The sequence below is a fragment of the Egretta garzetta genome, unplaced genomic scaffold (genome assembly GCF_000687185.1).
Source record: "Egretta garzetta isolate BGI_Z169 unplaced genomic scaffold, ASM68718v1 scaffold21, whole genome shotgun sequence".
Taxonomy (NCBI): domain Eukaryota; kingdom Metazoa; phylum Chordata; class Aves; order Pelecaniformes; family Ardeidae; genus Egretta; species Egretta garzetta.
This window is the reverse complement of record NW_009258668.1, coordinates 1,595,456-1,619,616: the sequence shown is the minus strand read 5'-3', so window position 1 is coordinate 1,619,616 and position 24,161 is coordinate 1,595,456. Positions and strand designations below refer to the sequence as shown.

General features: G+C 42.9%; 1 protein-coding gene across 2 annotated transcripts in view; it reads left to right on the top strand.

Moving 5' to 3' along the window:
* Positions 1–24,161, top strand: part of MAP4K5 (mitogen-activated protein kinase kinase kinase kinase 5) — a 50,925-nt gene that overhangs the window by 1,506 nt on the left and 25,258 nt on the right. For both annotated transcript variants that reach the window (XM_035888414.1, XM_035888413.1), the window contains exons 2-12: positions 13,044–13,134; positions 14,420–14,484; positions 15,677–15,732; positions 16,971–17,018; positions 17,113–17,155; positions 18,925–18,997; positions 20,061–20,192; positions 20,789–20,851; positions 22,157–22,238; positions 22,875–22,991; positions 23,351–23,429. In XM_035888414.1, coding sequence (XP_035744307.1) covers positions 13,079–13,134; positions 14,420–14,484; positions 15,677–15,732; positions 16,971–17,018; positions 17,113–17,155; positions 18,925–18,997; positions 20,061–20,192; positions 20,789–20,851; positions 22,157–22,238; positions 22,875–22,991; positions 23,351–23,429 — 814 coding nt within the window. In that variant the 5' untranslated portion in view covers positions 13,044–13,078. The remainder of the gene's footprint in view (positions 1–13,043; positions 13,135–14,419; positions 14,485–15,676; positions 15,733–16,970; positions 17,019–17,112; positions 17,156–18,924; positions 18,998–20,060; positions 20,193–20,788; positions 20,852–22,156; positions 22,239–22,874; positions 22,992–23,350; positions 23,430–24,161) is intronic.

The following is a 24,161-nucleotide window of genomic DNA, read 5'->3' as shown; positions in this document are numbered from 1 at the left end:
TTTGACAACGGGCACTGAAATGTCTCCAGTCCCTGAACACCAGCATCTGTTTGTGACTGGATGGATTAAAAGACTGTCATTTTGATGAGGAGCTCACAGTGTCAGCATGTTGCTAGCAAGTGAGGTGGATGTGCTATCTTCTACTCTTTCTTGCTTAAGAAAATACGTTGTCTCATTTCCTTGTCATTGCTTGGTTCTGTTCAGTCGCTCAGGTCAAGAGGCATCATGGGTTGTTAAACATGAAGGGTTTGGTAATGTCTGTAGGTCCTTGATGAGCGGAAAGGCTGCTCTCTCTCCTCCCAGTCTCTCCAAACTTGCATCCCTCAGGAACTGAGCCCTGAGAGATGGCTCTGCCCATCCTGCTGTTGTAGTTTGTGGTTCCTGCAGCTTTACGTTAAATCTGGGCTAGCAATACTTTTTCAAATCTGCAATGCTTACCCAAGACATCTGACCAGCTTGAGCACCTGTACCTCTCCCATTGAGGACTCTGACCCATGGTATATATAATAATTGGGGAGTCAGTCCTGGAAACCAAATGTTTTTAAATTTTTCTTTCAGCCGTATGAATAATGTTTCAGAGAAGACTCTTAAATAGCAGTATGTATTTTCATTTTTCATAAAAGTTCAGTATTGTCCAGTATTGACTTCTAGGCCAGCTAAATTTTTCTGACCTGTCTGTTACCCTTGAATAATAATTTTCAAACCTTTGACAGGAGTATCAGTGCTTAATGCCTGTGCCTCACCCCGTATTTGTTGATTGTGAAAAAACTTTGCGGGAAGAGTGATCATGTATTTACGGTTGGGTTTTTTCGTCTTCCAAAAATTCCTTAACGTTTGTTAAAAGATAACAGTCTTGCGTGGAACCTCGCAAATTTTTTTTTTTGCTGTTTCAGCCATTTTGAAATGGCCAAGCAACTGTGCATGAATTTGGGTTAGCTCATCAAAGTAGTTTTTACCAAAATAAAAATGGGGTGCGGGAGAAAAGGGCTGGGAACATTTCTAGAATGGAGTGCTTTGGTGGCTTCATCATCCCCCCGCCTTGTCTCCTTCTTCTCGAGCTGGATTATCAGGGAGACCGAAGTGCCGGCTATAAAGTGGGAGAGGAAGGCAGGGAGTCCCCATCAATCGCATGATTAGAGAATAGGGGAAGAGGAGTTCAGGTCCATCTTTGTCTTACAATGAAGACCAGCAGTTGTGTTTCCCTCCTCATGGGATGTTGTTTACTGAAGTGTAAGGCATGCCAAGGGGGTTTTAAGGATTTCTGCTGAAAATTTTCATATGCTTTTTGCTTTTGGTATGAATTAAACATGAATTGATTCAGACAGCACGTGAGAGTGACTCTGGTGCCTGGTGTTCAAGGTGATGGCTAGTCTCTTTTGTAAAGTGATCACAGAAGAATTAATTTGGGGTTTCCCACATCCAAGAAAAGTATGTTATCCTCTGGAGTGCTTGATGTGAGATGTCCCATGAGCCTAGCTGTTCTTTTCCAAGTGACTTTTTTTTTTTTCTTTTTAACAGTTAAAACTTCCTCAAATCTGAACATTTTTTTCAGTTGGAAAAACTTGAAAAATTCCAGTGAATAAAGGAAAAGAAAGGCTCAGCTTGATTCTTTAGCTTTTCTTTTTCTTCTTTCTTGAAGTGTCCACTGAAGTATACCGGCGGAGGTAAACGAGCAAAGAGCAGCCAGGCCCTGCTGGTGGTACCGCTGCTTCTGTTGCAGCTCTCATCTTCTAGAGTCAGCAAGGTCTTCTGCAAATCAGCTTCAGGCACGCAACACAGTTCAGACAGCGGTGGCGCTGGCTCAGTCCCTATTGCATAAATGTCCTGAATTTCTGAACCTGCCTACTCACACCAGAATTAGTGATCATTAGAGATGATCACCTAGAGAGTGGTGGTCAGTGGGCAAAACCTCAGGCATGGCCTTAACTCCCACCAGCGTGACCTCTACAAGCCGTTTGGACTCCTCCAGCGGTCTGTTCAATCCCCAGCTGATTGATCCCGTTAGGTGGTAACCTCTGTGGAGCAGAACCGCCTGTTGCCCTGTGATTATTTGATGCGGTGCACAGCGGGGGATTTCTTCTTGTTTGGGGATTGCTTTTATGAACTGAAAGGCAGTACACGGCAATGGGCAGGACAGTTCTTTTGGCCCTGCATGCTTCATCCCGCCCCCGTGCTGCTGCATCCCTCGGACCAGGGTGTCTATTTGGGTGAAAGCAGAAGAGGGGACTGAGCCGGCGGTGGGTGCAGCGAACGAGTGGCAGGCTCTCCGAGCAACACGGAAACGTGGTTTTCTCTGCAAGATCTGTGAAACTCCTCATTGTGTTAAGTTGTGTTTACATAGGTGTAAAAAGCAACTGTACAAATTCATGTGAGAGAAAAAAATACGTGAAAGACGATTACTGAGAGGTTTTTCTGAGCTGTAAATCTCTGGAGGTGGGGAGGGTGTTCGGGGGAAGCATTCCTGTGTGGTCTTGTTTTTAAATGCTTCCTTGGCATCCTCTGTTGGAGACGGGATGCAGGACTGAAGGGCCCCGCACCTGCCTCAGTGCAGGGTTAATTTTTAATTCTGCTTGGTTCTGCGATCCACTTTTCTGTGCAGACAAAGAGATCTTTTTGAAGGCTGAAGGTAGAAGTGGTGTGGGGAGGCTCAGGGGAGAAGCTAAAATCACTGCCTTTTGGTGGCTGTGACTACTAACCTTTCCTTAGCAAACCAGGGCTGGTTTTATATACGTGGATCACAGTGGTAAGACTAATTAGGCAGTGTTAAATGCAGTGGAAACCACAGTGGGGGATCCCTCAGCCCCTTCTTGGCAGCACGTGAAACGCTATGGCCAGTGTTTGGGGCAGTGGTGCTGGGGAGAGTGAATCTCCGCTGGGTTTATCTCCCAGCAGGTCTACGATGGGGCAGAGCAATGCTTTAACGACAGAAAAAGGATGGTATTAACTTATTGCCAATGTAGTGAGAGGCTTCCTCGAGCGTTCGTGTCACTGCACCTGACCCAAATGAAGTAGGTCTGGTTTTATTGTGAATTTGAAGAACTGCTTTGAAAACTGAACTGAAGCGAGGCCAAATCTTCTGCCCTTAGAGCCGAGGGAAGAGCAGGAACCGTCGGAGCCCGAGCGGCCCCTACCTTTGCTTGGTGCTGCTTAAGCACTGCAGTGAAAAGCGCAAGGCTCTGGCCCAAAGTCACCCCTATGGAGAACCCCGTTTTAATTAGCGCTAATGACCATGTCTTACATGTTTCATTATGTTGTTGGTCTGACTCGCCGCAGGGAAGCAATTTCTTCTAGGTTTTCGTTTTGGTTTTTTTTTTTTTAATACATCTTTTAAACGTTGCCAACCTGATCTCCATCCATCACATGTACACCCACAGCCTCTTGGCAGAGGGTTTGTTTTGTTTTTCAAGGAGGATTCACAGCATTTATTTGCTTATTTATTTATTTTTAGTTCTCTGGGATGTCTACTGCCTCTGCCGGGTGGCTGGACTCCAAAGCAGCTTGTCTTTGCAGGAAGACATGGCTGTTCAAAATCTTGCAGATTTAAAAAATAAATAAATAAATAAAAATCAGCTGCTCTCCGCTTCGACGTTCTGACTAATTTTAAGGGTTTTGAATAGCTTTGTAGGACTGTACTTGCAGAGCACCATCAATTCCTGGACCGGGCCAGTGTCAGAAGCTGTTCAGCTTGCTGTGATGGTCCCCTGGGGAGTGCAGCTCCTCTGCACCAGCACGAGCTCCTGTCAGACCGCAAGGTACAACTAGAAAAAAGATTGGTAATGAATTTCTTAAGTTAGTCAGCAGAGAAATGGTCTTGTGAGTTACATGCAGCATCTTCTGGAGAGGAGGAGGAGGTGGCTCATCAGTAGGAATTCATTAGCAGATGGAAAAATAAGAGCTCCAAACTCAACACTCGATTAACACATAGACGGGGGAATTGGGAGCAGAAGACAAAAGACTCTGAAGCAGAGAGTGCCCCAGAGGAGGTGAGGAATGCCTTGAATTAAAGCTGCAAGAAGCCGCACACAATAAGATGGCAGTATTTTGGGAGACCTAGCAAAACTGCTGAAATGGCGGGCGGGGATGAACTGTGGTTTGTTCGTGTTACTCCCTCATCTACTGCAGGTAGCGAGTGAGTTGGTAGGCAAAGAGACGCCGAGTTGCAGCCGAGACCCCAACATGAATACGTATTTTATTTCATCTGCTATTACTATTACTGTTATGTGGTCTCCAGACAAAGGAAATAAACTCTCTCGTTAGAGGGTTACTGTCATTAATTTATTTGCATTTTTGGGCAGGACACTAGATCTGCTACCACAGTTACTTAAGCTGTGCTGCTAAAATCAAAATAGACAGTGTTTTTCACTTTTTTTTTTGGCATAGACTTTGGAGAGCATTAGGCAAAAGTATTATGGCACGCTAATGATATTTCCCAGCATTCACTGAGTACAAATGCTTCAAATAATTTGGGAGCCAATTCTATTTCAGAAACTAATCCAACTGTACTCAGCAGCGTAGAAGCCAAAACCATCTGAAACACTAAAGCCACTTCCTTCTATGGGTTTAGCAGATGAATCGAGAGGGGAGTCAATAGAAGAGGCAACGATTTGCCAGTGTAGTTTTCTGCTGTGGAATTTCTCCCTGGGCAAATGTAATAAACAAAATATTTAAAAATTTACTAATGTCTATTGTAAATAATGCTGTAACGATAAATCATGTCCTCGGAGACCTTTGACACTCTGAGGGCTGGCACTAATCTGTCGTGCTCTGTATCTTCTGCAAGGTTACAGAGGAATCTTGTTTCTCGTTTTCATTTGGTCCAATGTTTGTGTTTTCCATGTGAGATCCCTGTAAAGGCCAGAAGGAGCCAGTTACCTATTTCAGGTTGGATCTTAAACTGGAAGTAGAACTGCTCAGGGGATTTTGTACAAGGGAAAATAGTCATCCAAAGGTGTGTAGTACTGTGCTCAGTGCATTCAAAGCCCGGTCTGGTTCATTACGTTTGCTTTGTATCTCATAGTTCAGATGCAAAGGTTCGTATTCCACATAGGAACACAGCCACGGGGCCGAGTCAGGTTGCGATGGGGGTTTGTTCTCTCTGGACCACGACTGCAGCACAGTGGAGCTGCACTGTCAGTCCAGGGTGTTTAGGGGACTGAAGAAGGGTATTGCAGCAATGCAGCCTTGTTCTTTGTATAATAAATTCCCTAGAGATGCTTTGAGCTGTGGAGAACAAGCCCGAGGCTTATTTAAACTAAGTCTGCAGGGGTTGAACTGTTGTTGGCAGCTCCTGGGGTTGAAGAAATACGAAAATAACCTCTCCGTACCGCTTACACCTTCACTGCCTTGTGTTGTGTAACCTGGTCAGGCTTGGGACCGTGTCCTTTGTGTATGGAGGCTTAAATAGACACAGGTTTTATGTGCTGAACAGTGGCTGGTCAGATACTGCTGGAAGCCCATCCTTCCAATTCCTGTGCTGCTTTGCTGGCTGCCGCCTCCCATTGCATTGGTCTGGCATCGCCATAGCTTGGGGGACACCAACACCATTTTGTTGAGAGAGTTGGGTGTGCAGCTCCTTACACCGCCGCTGATTCTGTCTAGGAGTTACCCAGGGCTGAACACCTGAGCTTCCACGTGTGCCGGAACTGTTAAAGCCTGGACATCGCCTTGTGCCGTGCCATGTCCTGAGTGGTACTGCCACAGACTGGCTGGCAGCTCAGCCTGCCTGTGGAGCGTGCACAAAGCAAAACAGAGACAGCGTCGTCTTCTAATGTAGAGTGCCCAGCATTTTCTTTAAATTTAGCTTCTTGAAATCTGGTCTAATTTTCCTTTGCATACTTATAATGCGTTTATAGTCTGCTCTTCTTCTTTCAGAAGTGTATGTATCCAGAGCAGGTGAGCTCATGTTTCCATGTAGCGTAAGCTTTCCCTTACGACACAGAGTGTCTTGGATTAAGCCGGCCAGCAGAAGGGGTTGTGATGAGGGAATGGCCCCTTGTCCTGGCGCTGGGCACCACTGAGAAGAGTCTGGCTCCGTCCTCGTGACATCCACCCTTAAGATATTTGTACGTGTTGATGAGATCCCCTCTCAGCCTTCTCTTCTCCAGGCTGAACAAGCCCAACTCTCTCAGCCTTTCCTCATAGGAGAGATGCTCCAGTGCCCCCATCATCCTTGGTGCCCTCCTCTGGGCTCTCTCTGGGAGTTCCTCATCTTTCTTGAATGGGGGAGCCCAGAACTGGACCCAGAGCTCCGGGTGGGGTCTCAGCAGGGCAGAGCAGAGGGGGAGGAGAACCTCCCTCGCCCTGCTGGCCACGCTCTTCTTAATGCACCCCAGGATGCCATTGGCCTTGTTGGCAACAAGGGCACCCTGCTGGCTCATGGTCAGCTTGCCGTCCACCAGGACTCCCAGGTCCCTCTCGGCAGAGCTGCTTCCCAGCAGGTCAGCCCCCAGCCTGTACTGGTGCATGGGGTTCAACCTCCCTGGGAAAGAAGCTGGAAGACCCCACATTTTAGTTGAAAGGTAACGCAGAGCGTGACACTTGGGGTGAAGGCAGGTTGTGAAGTGGTGAATGGGGAGGACATGTCATTTGACAAAATACATGAAGAAAAACAACAGTAGCAAATGGCAGTGGTGAGAACAGAGAGTAAAGATGGGAACATGAAAGGCTGAGATGTACAACAGTAAGCAAATAAGGTAAAAAGAGAGGAAAAGAGATGAAAGTGTTAAGAAATAGGTATATAGATTATATGTTGACATGGCTGCTCATAAATAGGATCCAAGCAGGGCAGAAGAGAACATAGATGGTGAAACTATTTCTGGTGTTAGGCAAGTCACTCCAAACACTTGTGTGCTACTTACGGCAGAGCTCGTGCTGCTGTGGCAGCGCATCGCCGTCAGTAATATTTTATATCAATGGCGAGATAATCAGTACCATCAGTGGTTAGCAGTTGGCAGCTAGGTGCCTGGCAATCAGATTTGCTGGTGGAAACATCATTGTTTCCAAATAGCTGTTTCCTGCTTGGAATCAAATTTCTGAGCTTCAAGTTTGGGGAATTTAAATTCTTTCTGTCAGACTGCAGGTTTTCTTGAATCCTGAGAAAAGATGTATGGATAAAACAGCTTGGATGCTTGCGTGCAGCTTAAATTATTCCCTTTCTTAAAGATGGGAAACTAAAAGGACTGTTCTTCGTTTTCAGAACGGGTGGTAGAGAGCAATGCAGGTCTGCAGGGTGGTGAAGAAAACAGGAGTTTTGTGTGTCAGAACTATGGGATGGGGTACTACAGTAATGCCCTGCATCCTCTCCACCTCCCCAAAAATATTTTGGGGCTGTGTTCAGTTGTATTGCGTGTCAAGGGGGATTGGAAAATGTCTCGGGAGTTAAACTTCATGAGGATAGAGGGGAAAGACTGGCAGCAAAACTCCAATTTAAGCAAAAACTCGTCTTTTGGGAAATCCATCCCTTCCATGAGCAGAGACTAAACCTTCATGAGGTTCAGGAAAGTGGTTTGGAGTGAGTGAATGAGGACTGGGGAGCATGGGGAAGTCAACGCAGAGACCTGTGGCTATTGCTTGGCTGTGGAATTTTTGCACCAGGGTGAGTGGTTTCTGCAAAGTTGTGACTCCTGTGGGGCTTTTGCTCCTTGTTCGGGAACTCAGGCTGTTGAAATAAAAAAAGACATTTGAGGAATGGTCCCAGCAGAGGCAATAGCTGCTTCTGCTAACTCAGGAGGTGGGCATCTCTCGGGCGAGTTGTACAAATACAGTGAGAGCATTTAGGCTTATCAGCGATGGTGTGACCCTGCTCTTCATCCCTCAGCATCCCGTACAGCAGCCCCCTCCCAGTCCTGCTGCTAAATAACAAATGTTAATTATAGTGTTAAAAATCCCAGGTTCTGCAAAGTACCTACAGTCAAGCTCCCCAGTGGGGCTTGGCAGGTAGGCTTTGGTGTGCACCTCACACCTCCTGCCAGGCAGCCTGACGTGCCCGTCCGGCGTGTCGGGGCCCGTGAGGGCTGCGTGTGGAGGGCATGAGCTCTTGGCAGGAGTGCTGGCAGGTTGGCTGGCACCTTGAAGATCTGGCCTCTTAATAAGTGCTTCTGTCCCACCCTTTGGTGAGACCGTGAATGTCTCCAAATGCCGTCAGAGTTCTCTCCTCCCAGTTGCGTGCGAGCCCTGGACGCTGCCTGTCCATCCCTCCCTCTGTTCCCGCACAGCATCAGTCCTGTGACGCAGCACTGAAGTAATGCAGAATAAACCAGTTTAAAACAGTAACTACACATTTCTCCCCTGAGGAGCCTTTCAGACAATAAAGTGATTCAGAGCTGACCCAGGAGGGGTTGTGAGAAGTAGCCCTGGGTCTCTTTGCAGGATGGGACCACTCAAAGCAGTTGGGGGAGCGCATGAAAATATGAGCAGGAGTAAACTTGCTTAAAAACCATCAAGGTCAGGCATGCTCAGAAGACCTAACAGCACGGTGTGATAGGCACTAGAGCCATCGGAGCCTTCCCTCACTGCAGAGGCAGGTATGTGGATCTAGCATACATGTGCTCGCCACCTAGGACAACTTGGCCGGACACCTATACATGCCAGTTCCACATAGGTGAGAAGTGGTGTCTGCAAGCAGAACAAATCACTAGTGTTAATGGGCCGTCAGTTTTCTTGATGATCTCCCATTTAAATACGGATTTATCGTGAATTTACCGGGCTTTGCCTTGCTTAGCTTCTGAAATCTGATCCCTTCGCATCACCCGATGATATGGCTGCAAGTTGCAGCAGCCTCCTCCCTGCCAGCTGTGCTGGAGAACAAGCGGCTGGTTGTGCCAAGCAGAGCAGACTCGACCGCGGGGCTGCGATCGGAGGAGAATATTCCATTGTAACGCTCTATTGTGTCCCGTGTGTCTCGCTGCAGAGGTAAAATTACATAATGGTAGCAAGCCCCGGTGACTCACCCCGCTGCTCGTGTGATTTACAGCAGCTCCCTAAACGACGGTTTTGCTCAGCGCGCCACATAACCCATAATTGCAAACATGTGAGTAGACAAAAAGTACATTTTTCCAATTCCGTGTTATTTAGCATCAAGCCATCTCTGATGAGTAAAACAGACGAAAATGTCTTGGTACGGATATATTGTCACCTTTGATCTAATTATTTTTATCTTGCTGTCTTCCTCTCGATTAAGTATTTTCTACAAATTCTTTGTCTTTCTGCCTTCTTTTTTTTCACGCTGTCCAAGGATATTTAATTTTTGCCCTATTCCAGTGTCTCTTGCCAAGATTAATACTCCAGCTGCCTGGAAACTCTGAATTCCTGTGTTTTGAATTCATTCTTGTCATCTTTGAACGACTATACATCTTCTCTCCTATCTCTGTGTCTGATCTTTCGGAATCATTTTCTACATATTTTAGCCAAACTTTTCTCATGGATACTTTTCTTCTTTCCATATGTTTGCTCCTTTTCTATCAGCTCCCTGTCTGTAGCCAGCCTGCACCCCCCTTTCCTCTTCCAAATCCTTTTTTTTTATCTTTTTCTGTAACTAACCCCATTTCTTGCATAGATTCTTCACTTATTGATTGCAAATCAAGAGGTCATCTTTTCTGTCTCCCTCTACACAGGCAGGATTAGCCCAAGTCACTCCTGATGTGCAGTGTTTTCTTCACTTTTATTTTTCACTGATGGGAGATTTCACAGCTTCCCATCCCTTTGAGTTCAGTGCTGCGATGTTACTCCGGTAGGAAAAGCTTTTCATCTGTACAGGGAATGTAGGTGAAGGCAATTTAATCCTATTGCTAATTGTCCTAGCATAAAACTGGAGAACGGATTATCCCTTCTCCCCCCTCCCCTGATACCTTTTATGTGGATGAAGGTTATTATCTTTTCTACTGTCAGGCTTTTTCTAGCCCAAATCATCATATTTCCTTCAATTTTTTGCCCGTTAGTTATGGTTCCTAGAACTGAAATTCCTGTTGCTCCACACTGGGCAGCCCAATCAATGTGCAATTCTTGGGCAATTCCGACTGCTACCTCCAAGTTTTTGGTGTTATGGGAAAGCTTCTTGATCACGATTTTCACACGCAACAGTACCTAGCAGTTCTGAAATGGGGCTTCTGACTTACCAAAGATTGCTTGGTCTGAAGATGGCAGTTTTAAGAAGAGAGCGTGGGTAGTTGGCATTTGATACTCTGAACTCATGGACAGCTAGTAGCGTTGGAGAAAGACGGTACCTTCTTTGGTATGGGGTGGGAGGCTTTTGCCTTCAAACTCGCTTAGATTTGACTTCCTTGAAAAACTTCTGTAGTTCTGAAATGCTCCGGTTAATTATCTGTGAGCATTCAACAATTTCCCTAAGGAAGTTTGTCAGAGAAATGGGAGGAATGAATCCATCTGTTTCAAACTCAGAAATCTTTTGTTCATAGTCATCATTCACAGGCAGGGTGCATGAATTCAAGCAAAGTTGTAGCTGAAAGGTAAGCCATGAAGCAAGCACAGTGTGAAATCTGTGCTATGTTTATGGAAAACGTGTTGCCTTTTCTTTTTTTTATTATTAAAAAAAATACTACTTCTGTTTAAAAAAAAATACTCTTGACATTTGAAACTCTTCTACTCATGTTTTCCTGCCCCGGTGAAGTGTTTCTCCGTACAATTCAACTTCAAGAAGCCCTTGAAGGATTTACTGAAATCAGTCAGGGGTGTATTCACACAAGTGTGTTCCTTTCTACCTTTGCATTTTAATGGCAGCGTGGGTTAACTATTAACGGTTGGGCTTGATGATCTTAAAGGTCTTTTCCAACCTAAACGATTATATGATTTTGTAGTTATTTTCTGAAGTAAAAGTCTGGTAATCATTGAGACATCAAGGTTGTGATCATTTGGAAATTGTTATACCAAATTGGCACTTCTTTCGCTACGTCTGTAAACACCTACTACGTACCGGCGTACGTATGGGGAGCCGGGGTTTCCAAAGGGATGGTAAATGCCATGGGGCCGTACGTCAGCACTGGGTGCTGTGGGTCCTGCGGGCGCCAGTGACACCGTTGCTCAGGGAAGTTGCTTCAAAGCACAGCAAATAAAACCATCTATTTTAAAGAGGTTATCAAAAGCATTAGCTATGCTCTTACTTGTTAAATAAGGGCTACTTGTGAAATGAGGGCTACTAAGATGATCCGAGGGCTGGAGCCTCTCTGCTCTGAGGCCAGGCTGGGAGAGTTGGGGGTGTTCAGCCTGGAGAAGAGAAGGCTGCGGGCAGAGCTGAGTGCGGCCGCTCAGGGCTTCAAGGGGGCCCAGAGGAAAGGGGGGGACAAGCTTTTTAGTAGGGCCAGCTGTGACAGGACAAGGGGGGTTGGCTTTAAACTGAAGCAGGGTAGGTTTAGACTGGATCTAAGGCAGAAATTCTTTGCAGTGAGGGTGGTGAAACCCTGGCAGGGGTTGCCCCGAGAGGGGGTGGAGGCCCCATCCCTGGGACCATTCCAGGCCAGGTTGGACGGGGTTGTGAGCAACCTGATGTGGTTCAAGGTGTCCCTGCTCCTGCAGGGGGGTTGGGCTGGGTGACCCCTAGGGGTCCCTTCCCACCCAAACCATTCTACGATTCTATAAATGCCTGAAGAATCCAGAGAGAATTTGCCACAGTGCTTGAGACCTCTTGGACTTGTCAAAATCATAGAAATTAAGGGGAGCAGTACGTGTTTTCTGGGTTGCACATCCCTGACTTTGGTAGGAGGAGGTAACTTTTACGAGTGAAACGTTAAACAAAAATAAACATACAAAGCCATTTTTTTTCCCTTGAAAGAACATGATAGCCACCATACTGCCTGGAGCAGCATTTTATCTAAAACTTTTATTTAAATTCTAGTCTTCCGTGTCTTGTAAGCTGTTACAGAAGTTTTGTTCATGCCAAAGGAAGAGTAAAGGTAGTGATGTGTATATATGTGCATGATCACAAAGCAGGCCCCATCTAGGATGGCCTAAAAGGCTGGTTTTTGAGATCCTGCTCTTCAGAAGGAGGCTGTTGGGCTGTGCTGATGTTATTTGATCTGTTGCTGCTGCTCAGGCTGATCCTCCCAAGCCCGCTGATCGTGCCTCCATAGGAGCCCCAGCCCTGAGCTTCAGGAAGGCAGAGCTGCAGTGTTTGAGCTCTACATCTTGGGGAGAATATCCTCTATTTGGAAGTTCTCTCAATGGGTTTTAATAAAAGCATACCAGTGTTTTTCCTAGCTCTCAGATATTTCAGTTTGCTCCATTGCATCTATAATTACTTTTTTTATTATTTTTTTTTTAAATGTATGGCCACTTTTACCCTTTTAAATTAAAGAGGCACAAACATGCTAGGCTATTGCTCTGGCCATAATATATTTTTCAGTAGGGTTTTTTTGGTGGGTGGGTTTTTTTGGTGGTTTTTTTGTGTTTTTTCTTTTGCAAAGGTTATTAAGGATGTGCAAATGTGCCTATGTAGCTGTCCTCCTCCAAAAATGCGCTCATAACAAGGCAGTCTGTGTTGAGGACTCTGTGCTTCTCTTCTGAGTCAGCGGTGGCTGAGTGGGCGTGCAGGCCATATGCTCTATCCGAGTCGTTTAAAAATGAAATACTTTTAATAAAGAGCCTATGGTATGTGATCTCTTCTGGTTTCAGGCAGGGGACTCTGGAATTAGTTTTTTTCTGTCTGACGGCCGTAGAGGGGCTGCTCCATAGTTTTCTCATCTGTTCTCATCCTACCGTGGTGTCCCTTTGCTTCCTTTTCAAAGCGATTTCGGTGCATGCTGAGCTGCCTTAACTGATGGATCATCCTCAGGCCACCAGGCCAGCCCTTCTCTGTTGGTCTTCAAGAAATACTGGTGTTTCGTGCAAAGCATGTAATAAAGAATGGAAACTGAAAGGGTGGTATATGTGAGATAACTCTTGCTGAACAGGCTTGGTGTGCTGGAAAGCCCTCATGAAGGGCTTAGCAATTATCCAGGTCCATGGCTTGTTTTGATGAGTCCTGTGCGTGCCTTCAGCTCTCTTTGAACGTTTGGTTGTGTGTGATGTAACTGTGGCTGCTTCTTGTTTTTCAGGAGATGACTTTTCATTGATTCAGCAAGAAATATATATGGTTAAAGAATGCAAGCATTGCAACATAGTTGCCTATTTTGGGAGCTATCTCAGGTAAACCCCACCTTTTATACCTGCATTTCTGCTGGTTCTTTCCTAAGACAATGCTCAGTCTGGTTTAGTACTTATATCCTCTCTCAGTGTTCTTCTCTAGGATGAATTCTCTTTGGTTCCCTGTTGGCCTTTTAAAAAAAAAAAAAAAAAGAAAAAAGAAAAAAAAAAGAAAAGAAAAGTGACTAATACTTTGTTTTCTCTGCTGGCCAAAAGGCTGGAATATTTTTATCACCAGGAACAGAAAGAAACTTTTCCTCTAGAGATTCTTGCAACATATCCAATCCTACTCACTTGTGGGGCAGATTTTAAACATTTATCACTTCTAATATAAAACCAACTTATTATTTATCTAGAGCAGAATTCCTTTAAGGTATTTTATTTCATGGTAGTCTTGTGTGCTGTGGAAGTACAGCCAGTGAGTTGTAAGAGCAAAACACTAAATCTGAGCTGCTGGTAATAACATTTTTTATTTTTTTTTATAATTCTGGTGTAACAGATGCGACGTACTGAGGCAGAAACAAGGTGATGCCAGCTGGCTGCCTCTTCCAAGTGCACACGTTAAATGTTATACGGAAAGCTGGGGAATTTTTTCCATTTTTGTGGAACTCTGCCATTTATCAGTTGGCTCTGTGGGAATATATATCACCACTTTGCCTGTTTGGTCTTTTTCTCCGAGGCTTCATCTTTAGATTTCTTGGAGGGCTGCATTTTTTTAAGTAATCTGTACAGCCCAAATGGACTTCAACTGGAACAAAATGGCTAAATTTCTAAATCCCCAGTACCCTTTTTGGAGGCCATGAAGAGTTATTTAGATATAAATTAGGTAATTTCAATTTACCCCACTAAACTTGCAGTTTCAATCTTACCTAGTGCAATCTTGCTGATAGCAGATAAACCTCAGATATTTCTTCTGTGGATTCTTTACTGCAGGTAGGAGGTCAGAGTTAACGTAGCACCTTTTAGGTCTGATAATGTTTAAAGACTTCTCAGTGACTTTAGCATAAAATTTTCAGTTTGAGAATCTATATAGAGATTTAGGTCTGATAATGTTTAAAGACTTCTCAGTGACTTTAGCATAAAATTTTCATTTTGGTAGGTGAGAATGTATATTGAGGTTATTAACGACATGTAAAACGTATAACTGCTAGTCACATATCAGAATGTGTATTTTTAATAAAGAGTGACCAAGACCAATAGAATATACTTTAAATAATCATTATTAACTCTCTTCTGTATACAGATCAATCAGCTTCTGATGCCTGTGTTTTAACTTTTCTTTTGATAGCCGTGAGAAGCTGTGGATATGCATGGAATACTGCGGTGGGGGATCCCTCCAAGATATTTACCATGGTACTTTGAGACTTATTTTAACATTTTTTCCTTTTGGAAGCTTTCTGCAACGAAGAAAAATAAATAATAAGCAAAGTAATGGGGAATGGTTGGTACTGGCCGGGTGCTGCATGTGTTTTTTCTTCGGGCATGAGCAGCGTTTTTTAGCTCTAGTCAACAGATTTTGTTGCGAGCACTTCTCAAATATGGTGACCATCATTTTGGGCTAACACCCTGTCATTCTAGGGCAGAACATGCTTTATTTTTTAATCATCACACTATTTATTTTTCTCCGCGATGCTTAGGGGACTGACCCAAAGAGCTTGAGTTGTCCCAGCAGAGAGCTCTTCCGTAGCTGCAGGTGCTGTACCCGGGGAGCTCGCCGGCGCCTTGGCTTCTCTCATCCCATGTCTCTGAATGCCATACGCAGAAGCAGGTTATCCGCTTTCTGCAGGGGTGGAAAAAAGACCTCTAAAAAAAATTCACAATCAGAAATCACACTAATTGGATATGGAGAGTGTACATGGTGTGAGGAAGCAGTTTTTACTGGGAAATCTCTAAATTTGATCCTTAAAGGGTAGAAATGACTTGTTTTTCTTGCTCCTGTGCAGTCCTGTACCACTGTCTTCTTATTTTCCCCTCTGAGGTTTCCTATAGAGTTGTTGATTCTGTAGAAGGATTTACTGGAGTTGTTGGAAAAGCAGTCTGGGGACTTGCTCAGCCTTTACATGATAGCATGGAGTTTTCGAATACCAGAGCTCTTTCTGCTTTGTTTTCCAGCCAGTTAGTACAAATAGCTTTAAAACAGTTCGAAGTCTCATAGGCCCCTAATATAGAAAATTGCTATTTCTGATATTAAAAAATGAGCAGAAGTCACTTTTATTGTTTTTTTGCTTTCCTCAGAATACAGAATATTATATTACTATGAAGTCGCTTGTAAAATGATAATTAGATTTCTGTCAAAACAGGTTTTATTCTCGCAGTGGGTATTGTCTTCTGTTATTGCGCTGTTTTTTTTTTTTTTTTTACAGAAAGCCTTTCTGTAGAACAAGCAAACAAACCACTCTTTTCAGCTCAATGTAAAATACAGTTCATGTAAAATCTGTCTTTAAATTTTGCATGGAGATACCACTTTTGGGCTGCTTTACAACGTTATTTATGTGTTGTATGTTGTATGTTGTAGACTTACACACTTTTTAATCTTTGTTTTCAGTAACAGGACCTCTGTCAGAGTTACAAATTGCATACGTATGCAGAGAAACTTTACAGGTACTGTACTTCTGCAAGTATACAATGAAGTGTTTGCTCCATGTATAGAAAGTAGATACAGAAGATGATTTTGGAAAGCGCTGCAGCACCATCACTTATGTTTGTAAGCACTGGGAATCTAGCCGAAACCAGTTAACCAGGGTTAATCTGCGAGTTTCCATACTGTAAATAAAAATTAGCAAGAAACTCCAGTAATGTAGTGCAAATAGTTGCTTAAAATCATTGTCAGAGCAGTTCTGCTTCTGTGCTGTAATGTGCAAAGGAGTTTACACGAGAGTGGACGTCTCTGTGGATCCCACCGCAGGACCAAAATACTGAACCTCAGCCCTGCTCCTGTTTCTTTGGTGAGCCTGTTGGTTTCAGGGAAACTGAAAGACAGATCTGCTCAGGTTGTGACCACAGTGTTGTCCGGGCTATTTTCATCCCTTGTTCTAACACAGTGAGTCAGTGCAGCAGTTGTTGAGGACAAATTTTTGAACCTCGTTGCAGAAAACAGCTAATACCTAGTAAGCAAGGGTAAGTAGCTGAGTAATGGAGGGGAAAAAAAAAGGCACATTTCAAACTGCCTGCTTGATCTGTGGCAGTAAATTCTAGTAATTTGTGGGGGAAATGTACTGCAACCAGATGACTAAAACTATCTTTCATTTTGTGGTTGCTAATAACTGTAGAAATACAAGATAAGATGATGCAAGCAGCTTGTTTCTTAAAAGAACTCTTCTTTCCCTGCTCTGTGTACCCATGAATAATTACATGAGAGAATCACGGGGATGCACACCTTCCCCTGAAGCGGTGGCTGAACTGGTCACTGCCAGAGGCAGGGGTGCAGACCTGTGAGCTAATCTGCTTGGTAGTTCTGTTCCTGATCTCTTCTTACTGCAGGGACTCGTATTGTTGGAAGGGCAGCTTAAAGGCTCAACATCTGCTTGTTGAAACCTTCAGGACTTCAAAAATATAATTTTAATAAAGGGAAAAGGTGATGCACTTTCAGGTGTGTTTTGAAAATACAGCTATATCTGTGTAAAGTGTTGCACCATGACTGGTTTAAACAAGTCCTCACACGTATTGGCTGGAGCTGGGAGAGATAAGGAACAGAATGCAGTGTACCTCTTATCTGCAAATCTCAAATTTCTCCGCTTTCAAATAAAATGTGTTGAGTAATGTAAATGTATTAAATGGGACCGGCTTTGTAGTATGTTAACAAATGGCAAAATGATGTGTTGTGTCTCTTTTATTTCCAGGGTCTTGCTTATTTGCATATGAAGGGCAAAATGCATAGAGATATAAAGGTAACTTGGAACTTTCAGAAGCTTACCTTAAACTTTCTAGTGCAGAACAGTATTCCTCGTAAAGATTTTTAACTTTCTATTTGTTATGTTTTAGGGTGCAAATATTCTACTAACAGACCATGGAGATGTCAAATTAGGTAAGTTGCCTGAGTTTAAGAATTAGACAGAAAGCAAGTGGGAAGGTTTTAATTTGATCAATCAAAAGCTACAGTACCCGCTGGGATACTTTGATTTAGCAAGTTGCCTTTTACATTTCTCATTCTATTAACACAAAAAAATAACCAGAATGTAGAGACCATGCTTCCCAAGAAGAATGTTCAGCTTTTGTAAGGCTTTGGTGTGCGTTGAACAGCACACGCACAGCAAAGATTGAGCTTGCTACAAATAATAAAGCATAATACAGCAGATCTCCTGTATTGTCACAGTCGATTTTATTAGGTACTGTTCTCGGTGGCATGAACCTTTTGGTGTGTTACACTGTAGGATGTTCTTACTTGGGGCAAGAGCTGATGTTAGACAGTGTGTATCCGTGGGCTTCTGTATGCACAAGATGAGAAGTTTTGCAGAAGTTACAGATAATTTCTCTTTTCAATGACCAAGCCTTGAAGCCTCCCAGATTTCCCTGGAATTTGCCAGGTTGGGGTTCCCTGGATATCAATGTGTTTGCTCCTAGCCAGAATGGCAGTTCTTCCTCAGAGCCTCCGAGCATCCACTGTGTGAGACAGCATCTCCTGAGCCTGGCAGCCTGTGGAAATGTGGGGTCTGATCCTGGCTGTGCCTCTAGCCCAGTGTATGACGTTGGGCATTTCTACGCAGGTGGAGAAGAGGAAACTCTCCTCCTTTGCAAAGGCTCTCAGGTCTACAGGTGAAAACTCAGAAGAGAGTGCTTCTTCCGCTGGCTTCTTCCAGTGAAGCTTTGCATTTAGCACAGCACCAACAGGCTGAATCTCTTGTTACCTCAGTGTGCTGCTTTCAAAACCCCTGTCTGCTTGTCTGATGCCTCGCTTCACAGAAGTCTACGTGTAGTTAGGGCTCTGCAGGAAGGAGGGAGCAGACATCCTGGGAGAAGGAATGGGATGCTCATCATCTTTCTGTGTCTGGTGTTGAAAACAAGGCAGTTGTACATTAGCTGCCTCACTGCTCTTCACTGCTCTTCAGAAAAGCTGTGTGGTTCAACATGCTTACTCCCCTGTGGTGAACCAGGAGCGCTGTGCTAGGAAAGTATGGATTTTTGAAAAAGAAAAAAAAAAAAAAAAAAAAAAAAAAAAAAAAAAAAAAAAATAGTAAAACCTTGAAATTGATAGGAGATTCCTCTAGCTGCATTAAACTTGGGTTATGCACTGATACCTTCCTTTTGCCTGCTAAGCTAGTTAGATTTGCCCACAATTATCCTCCAGCTATCATACTACAAATGCAATAAAAATAAAAAGGACTTAAATGATTTTTGGCTCTGCAAGACCACCTGATTATCTGCAGCTCTGAGAGCAAGGGATTATTGTCCCCTAGACAGTCTCCAGAAATGAGAACAGATGGCCCCCCACAGCTCCTCTATAGGTAAAACAGAAATAGTAGTGTTTTCCAAAGCATGATGCTGTTTTTCCTCTTGAATATTAAAGTGAATATCCACTAAATTTTGTGAGGTTGCTTGGTTGCTGTATTGTGAGATGGAAAAATTGCTAGGAGAAGAGCAGGATCCTGAGCGACCGGTATGTGGAAACTAAGGTTTTCAATTTGAAGTCATGTCAGTGAAGAGCTGATCTCACTATTAAGCTTTAACAGTTGAAGCTGAGTGAATTTTTAATTTGGATGAGAAACGTGATTGTTCTTTCATAATATGATGCTTCCTAGAGTAGAATGGGGGTCTTAAAAATGAGATTTCTAAGTCTATGATAATTTTATTTTCCAGCTGACTTTGGTGTAGCAGCAAAAATAACAGCCACTATTGCGAAGAGGAAATCATTTATTGGTACCCCTTACTGGTAATAAACTACTTTGATTGCTATGATCATACGTAATCTAAGCCTGTATTTATGGCAAGAATTCTAAAATACAGACACTGAAGTATACACGCATATTTTTAAATATATATAGTGATTGTATAAATTCCCTTTCTTCCAAGTAAAATGCCCAAAGGATAAAAGTCTGGGAAGCAGTGATGTAGCTGATCTGTTGCTGGAACACAAGCTACCTGATATTTTATGCCAGATTGCCATTTCTCCCAAGTTCATTAATGCAGAACATTCTCCCCTTTTTCTGGATGCCTAATGGTGATTCGGTTTCTCAGTAGCTTCTTGCACTTCTAGTGACTAAACTAAACAATGTCTTTTTGATTTCTGTGCAGAAAGAATTGTGGAGAAAAACAGATTTTAAACTATCTTTTAATCATCTCTACTGCTTAATGTCTGTACAAGACAGCATTTAATATGCTGCATATGTGTATGTATGTATACAGCATATGTATAAGCTGTATGTATATGTATATGTAAATCTTGAACTGGATTATATAGGCAAATGAAACTGCTCGTGTATGTATGTATACAGCATATGTATAAGCTGTGTGTATATGTAAATCTTGAACTGGACTATATAGGCAAATGAAACTGCTGTTGGGTTCTGGCATTACTGTGATGCAGTTGAGATGCCTAGGGCTGTATTCTTGGTACAGACTGAACGCATACATAGAGCTTAATCCAGACAATGGCTTTTAATTGTTCACTGCCCTCTTTATCCTGTTGGAGAAGGAGGACTGAGGGCAGGAAGATTATCTGGTCATTAAAGCATTTCACCAGGAATCATGAGACTGGTTCTATTCCTAGCGCTGCTGTCCAGCCCGTGACCTTGGGCAAAGCATGTAATTTCTGGGTGCTTCTCTGCTCCCCTAACACCGGGTGAGGGGAGGGGGATGTCAGGCTTTTCCCTGATTTACGCTCTTTGCGGGGGGGTGTCTGCTGTAGGGTTCTGTGATGTGCTTCGTGCCTCTGGCCCGCGGGCACTGTTTGGAAGCGGCGGTGCTCTCAATGAACAATGCCTTTGCTTTTAAAGGATGGCCCCAGAAGTTGCAGCAGTGGAAAAGAATGGTGGATATAACCAGCTCTGCGATATCTGGGCGGTTGGCATAACAGCGATTGAACTTGCAGAGCTTCAGCCACCCATGTTTGATCTTCACCCGATGAGGTCTGCTGGCGGGGGAACTTGCTTATCTCCAGGACCCTCTTCAGTCCCAGCAGGGACTGTTACAATATAGTTTAACCTTCTCTGTAGCTCAGACCTAGAAACTCACGCTAGGACTCCTTCATCTACTTTCTGCGTGAGCTGTGTCTGTTCTTAAGGCATCAGTCTGAAGCTAAAGACTTAAAATTAGAATTGAAATCTAACCAACATTTTTTAATTTTAAAAAAGATCTTTGTAGCATCATCAACAATTTGATTAAGAACAGGTACAGATTTGCTATCACTAGATAGTAAATCACTGGAGAAGCTGTAGCCTTATGTTTAACGGGATTATGCATGGTGATAAAAAGATTTTATTTAAAGATAAGAAAATCAACAGCTTCACTGTGTCTGTCCTCTAACACAGACTATATAGCCTATAATACAGTTATATATAATACACAGACTGTAATACAGACTATAATGCACAGACTATAGACTATAATACCATTTCACCAGTATGATTCTTACCATAAAGTATTAGTTTCAAGTGGCTAGATATTGGAATGAAATGAATTGTATTTTTACCATATAATAACGTTTTTCTTCCTTTACCTTTAGGGCTTTGTTTTTAATGTCAAAAAGTAATTTTCAACCGCCAAAGCTAAAGGAAAAAGCAAAATGGTAGGTGAAACTTTGTTCAGTATTTTCTAACGTGAAAAAACTATTTGTCATTACTGAAGAAGGGAGGCAGTGAAAAATAGTGTGTGCTAGTTTTAAACTTGGGAACCTGGGAGTTGATTTCGCTTACAGGACGTTTCACTGAGAAACCACTAGTTGCTTTTTATAGGTGTCTGAAGGCAAACGAGAGGGTTAATGTACAGCAGCAGGACGGAAAACGTCTGGTATGGGACAGGACAGCCCTACCTATGTAAATTGATCCCTGCCAGTGATCCAGAGGGAAGGGAAGTCTTCCTTCTTCAGTCCTCTTTGTATGTTCTAGGAAGAAAAAATATTTTTATCCTTTCCCCTTGATTCCTATTGTAGGGTATTTGCCACTGTCAATGGGACAGGTAATCATTTAACCCTTTCACGATTTCTTTAACCTGTGATACCTTCCTAGCGCCTGCAGGATTTTGTACTGCACTTACTAAAGTTTTATTTATGAGACTCAAAACAATTCCGGTATGTGGGATTTTTTCCTCGTGATGCTGCTGTGCAATCTTTTTACCTTGAGGTGTTTGGGTGGGCAGATGCGTGCTAGAGGAAGGGAGAAAACACTTCGAAGTGCATGTTTCCTGTATTGAAACTGCTCGGTGTAACCCCAGCAATGCACTTCACTTCCTCAGTGCTGCCTTCTCAGATGCTAAGACTAGGAGAGGAAATGTGTTTTGTAATGTGATTTGAAAGCAAGCAGACTTGGGCTAATACTGTCCCCAGAGAGGCACACTAACAAATGCAGTTGCAAGAAAAATACTTGAAAAATGATAGGTCCAGTCATAACATCAAGTCATAATTTGAATCTAAAAAGCGGTGATGAGACAGAGTCACCTAAGTCATTCTGAAAAAAGCAACAAAGCATTTTGAAGTGTAAGTTAGGTCTCTGTCTAGACCTTCATATTTTATTTTCCCCCCTGTAGCCAACAACAGTGAAATTCATAGGTTTACCTAGATTTTGAGGGTTCATTGGGTACATAATTCACAGTTTTTATTTCTGCTACCTAATTCCATAACAATTGAAACTGGAAAAAGTTGAAATAGCACCATACATGTTTGGTTTATTTTCTGTACCAAAACATTTTCCATGCAAGTTCCATGAGTCGAATGTGGTTTTTTCCTATTTTATTAACTTGAAAATGTAATTATTCAAACCTGAGATGAGGTACCTGGATGACATTGTACTTTAGCACACCCATCTGTTTAGTAACTGTGTTAAAACAAAAAATATCTTCTTGAAAAATTAAACATAAAACCTCATTTTTCTTTAAGGTCATCGACATTCCATAATTTTGTCAAAATAGCACTTACCAAAAATCCAAAGAAGAGGCCGACAGCAGACAGGCTCCTTTCTGTAAGTGACTTGGAACATTTAGTTACATTGGTAAGGGATCTCTTGCTTCAAAGTGAGCAGTAGATCAATCGCAAACTGAATTGGAACCATTTTCTTTCTCTGATCTTACAACATGGGTGGTGAAATCTGAAGGAAAGAGACATTGGTCAACTGCAGGAAGTAGCAAGATGTTGTTCAATAGCAAGATTTTTATACAATTTTTGGTAGGGATAATTACAGAAATTTGCTTCATGTTCTGTCTTCAGCCTTGTCCTTTCTGCAAGTGGGTGTCTCAGCCTCTTGGATATAGCGGCGTCGATGTTGACCCTTCCTGCCACCCAAATAGACACCAGATGTATTTAGCAGTTGTTCATGTATTTATTTCTGCCTTCCTAAACTCAACTGAACTCATGTAAAAAATGAAGTTAAGGTGTAATTGTTTGACTCGGAGTTTAATTTCCACTTTACAAGTGGCCAAAAGCATGGCGTTTCCATGCTTATGGAGGCATTAGAAAGTTTAGCCATTAAGGAGCCATTAAAGAAATACTCAAGCCACCAGAAAGCAGGCAAAATTCAGTAACATTCTACACTGGATGTTTATTAATGAAAGTTACATATCAGCTGCATGTTATAACTTGTTCTTTTTTGTGGTTCTAGCATAGCTTTGTAGGGCAGCCTGGTCTTTCCAGATCTTTAGCAGTTGAGCTGTTGGACAAAGTTAATAATCCTGACAACCATACACACTACAGTGAAGTTGATGATGATGATTTTGAGGTGAGAACATCTTTTATTTTCTGTCTTTAGGTAAAACTGCAATTTAAATGCCCTGCTTTGCTTTGGGAATATATGATTGCAGGTTGACGGGGCAATGGCCCCAACATTTTGAGAGCTCAATTTTTAGAGTTACCGTGCAGAAGCCAGGAAATATTGCCACAGCCCTTGCCACACGTATGCTGTGGCTGTGCAGAAGGATCCTGTGCACGGGCTGTGCAAGGCAAGGACAAAGGCAGTGCACACTGCAGCGTGTGACTGCAACAGTTACCCTTTCTCCTTGTTGCTTTGACTGTTAATAATTGAGATCCAACAGAAAGCCACACGACTTTTCTCAGCTTTTCTGTTTATAACCCTTGCAGCCTCACTCCGTTATCCGCCATACAATTCGTTCTACGAACAGGAACATTAGGGCAGAAAGAACGGCATCAGAGATAAACTGTAAGTTCGTGATGTGCTTTGCCCATTTTGTGGTGTTGGTTTGCTTCTACCGATGGAGGATGTCGGTGTCGTTCTTTTGCTGTGTGCTCTGGAAGGTCTCTTCTGCTGTTGGTATATTTGAGAAACAAAACCGGAAGAAACAGCACATATGCATGACTCTTCAACGATACTTTTCCAAAACCAAAATTAAAACTTGCATATTTTTCTGCTGTTTCATTCCATCTCATTGCTGCATCGTAATGTTTATGTGGAAACTTTGCGTGCCCAGCGTAGCCTTTCAGTTCTGTGATTTCTGTCAGACCATGCAGCCCTACTTAAAACAGCAAAACCACTAATAACGTGCAAATATCAAAAAAAAATGAGAGTGAATTGATAATTCGGGGGGCATGAGTGCATTTGGTGTCATGGTGTGATGAGAAAATACAGAAAAAATGTAGCATTTTGTGTTTGCTCATTGTGTCAAGGTCGTAAGTGAAACCTTTTCTTGACCCTGATGGAGCACTTGTGATTGCAATAGCTGTCCTGACCAGGGTGCACGTTAACATAATGCGTTTTCTTTTAATATAATGTTTTCTTTTCAAAACCATATTAATACACTACTCAGTTGCATCTAAGTCAAAATTTTGAGGATAGAAATGATCTTTCTCTAGGTTTGGACAAATGTATTTTGTAGTCTAAATGCAATCCACTCCTCTGCATCACGTATATCACACTTTCAGGAAGCTTGCTGTT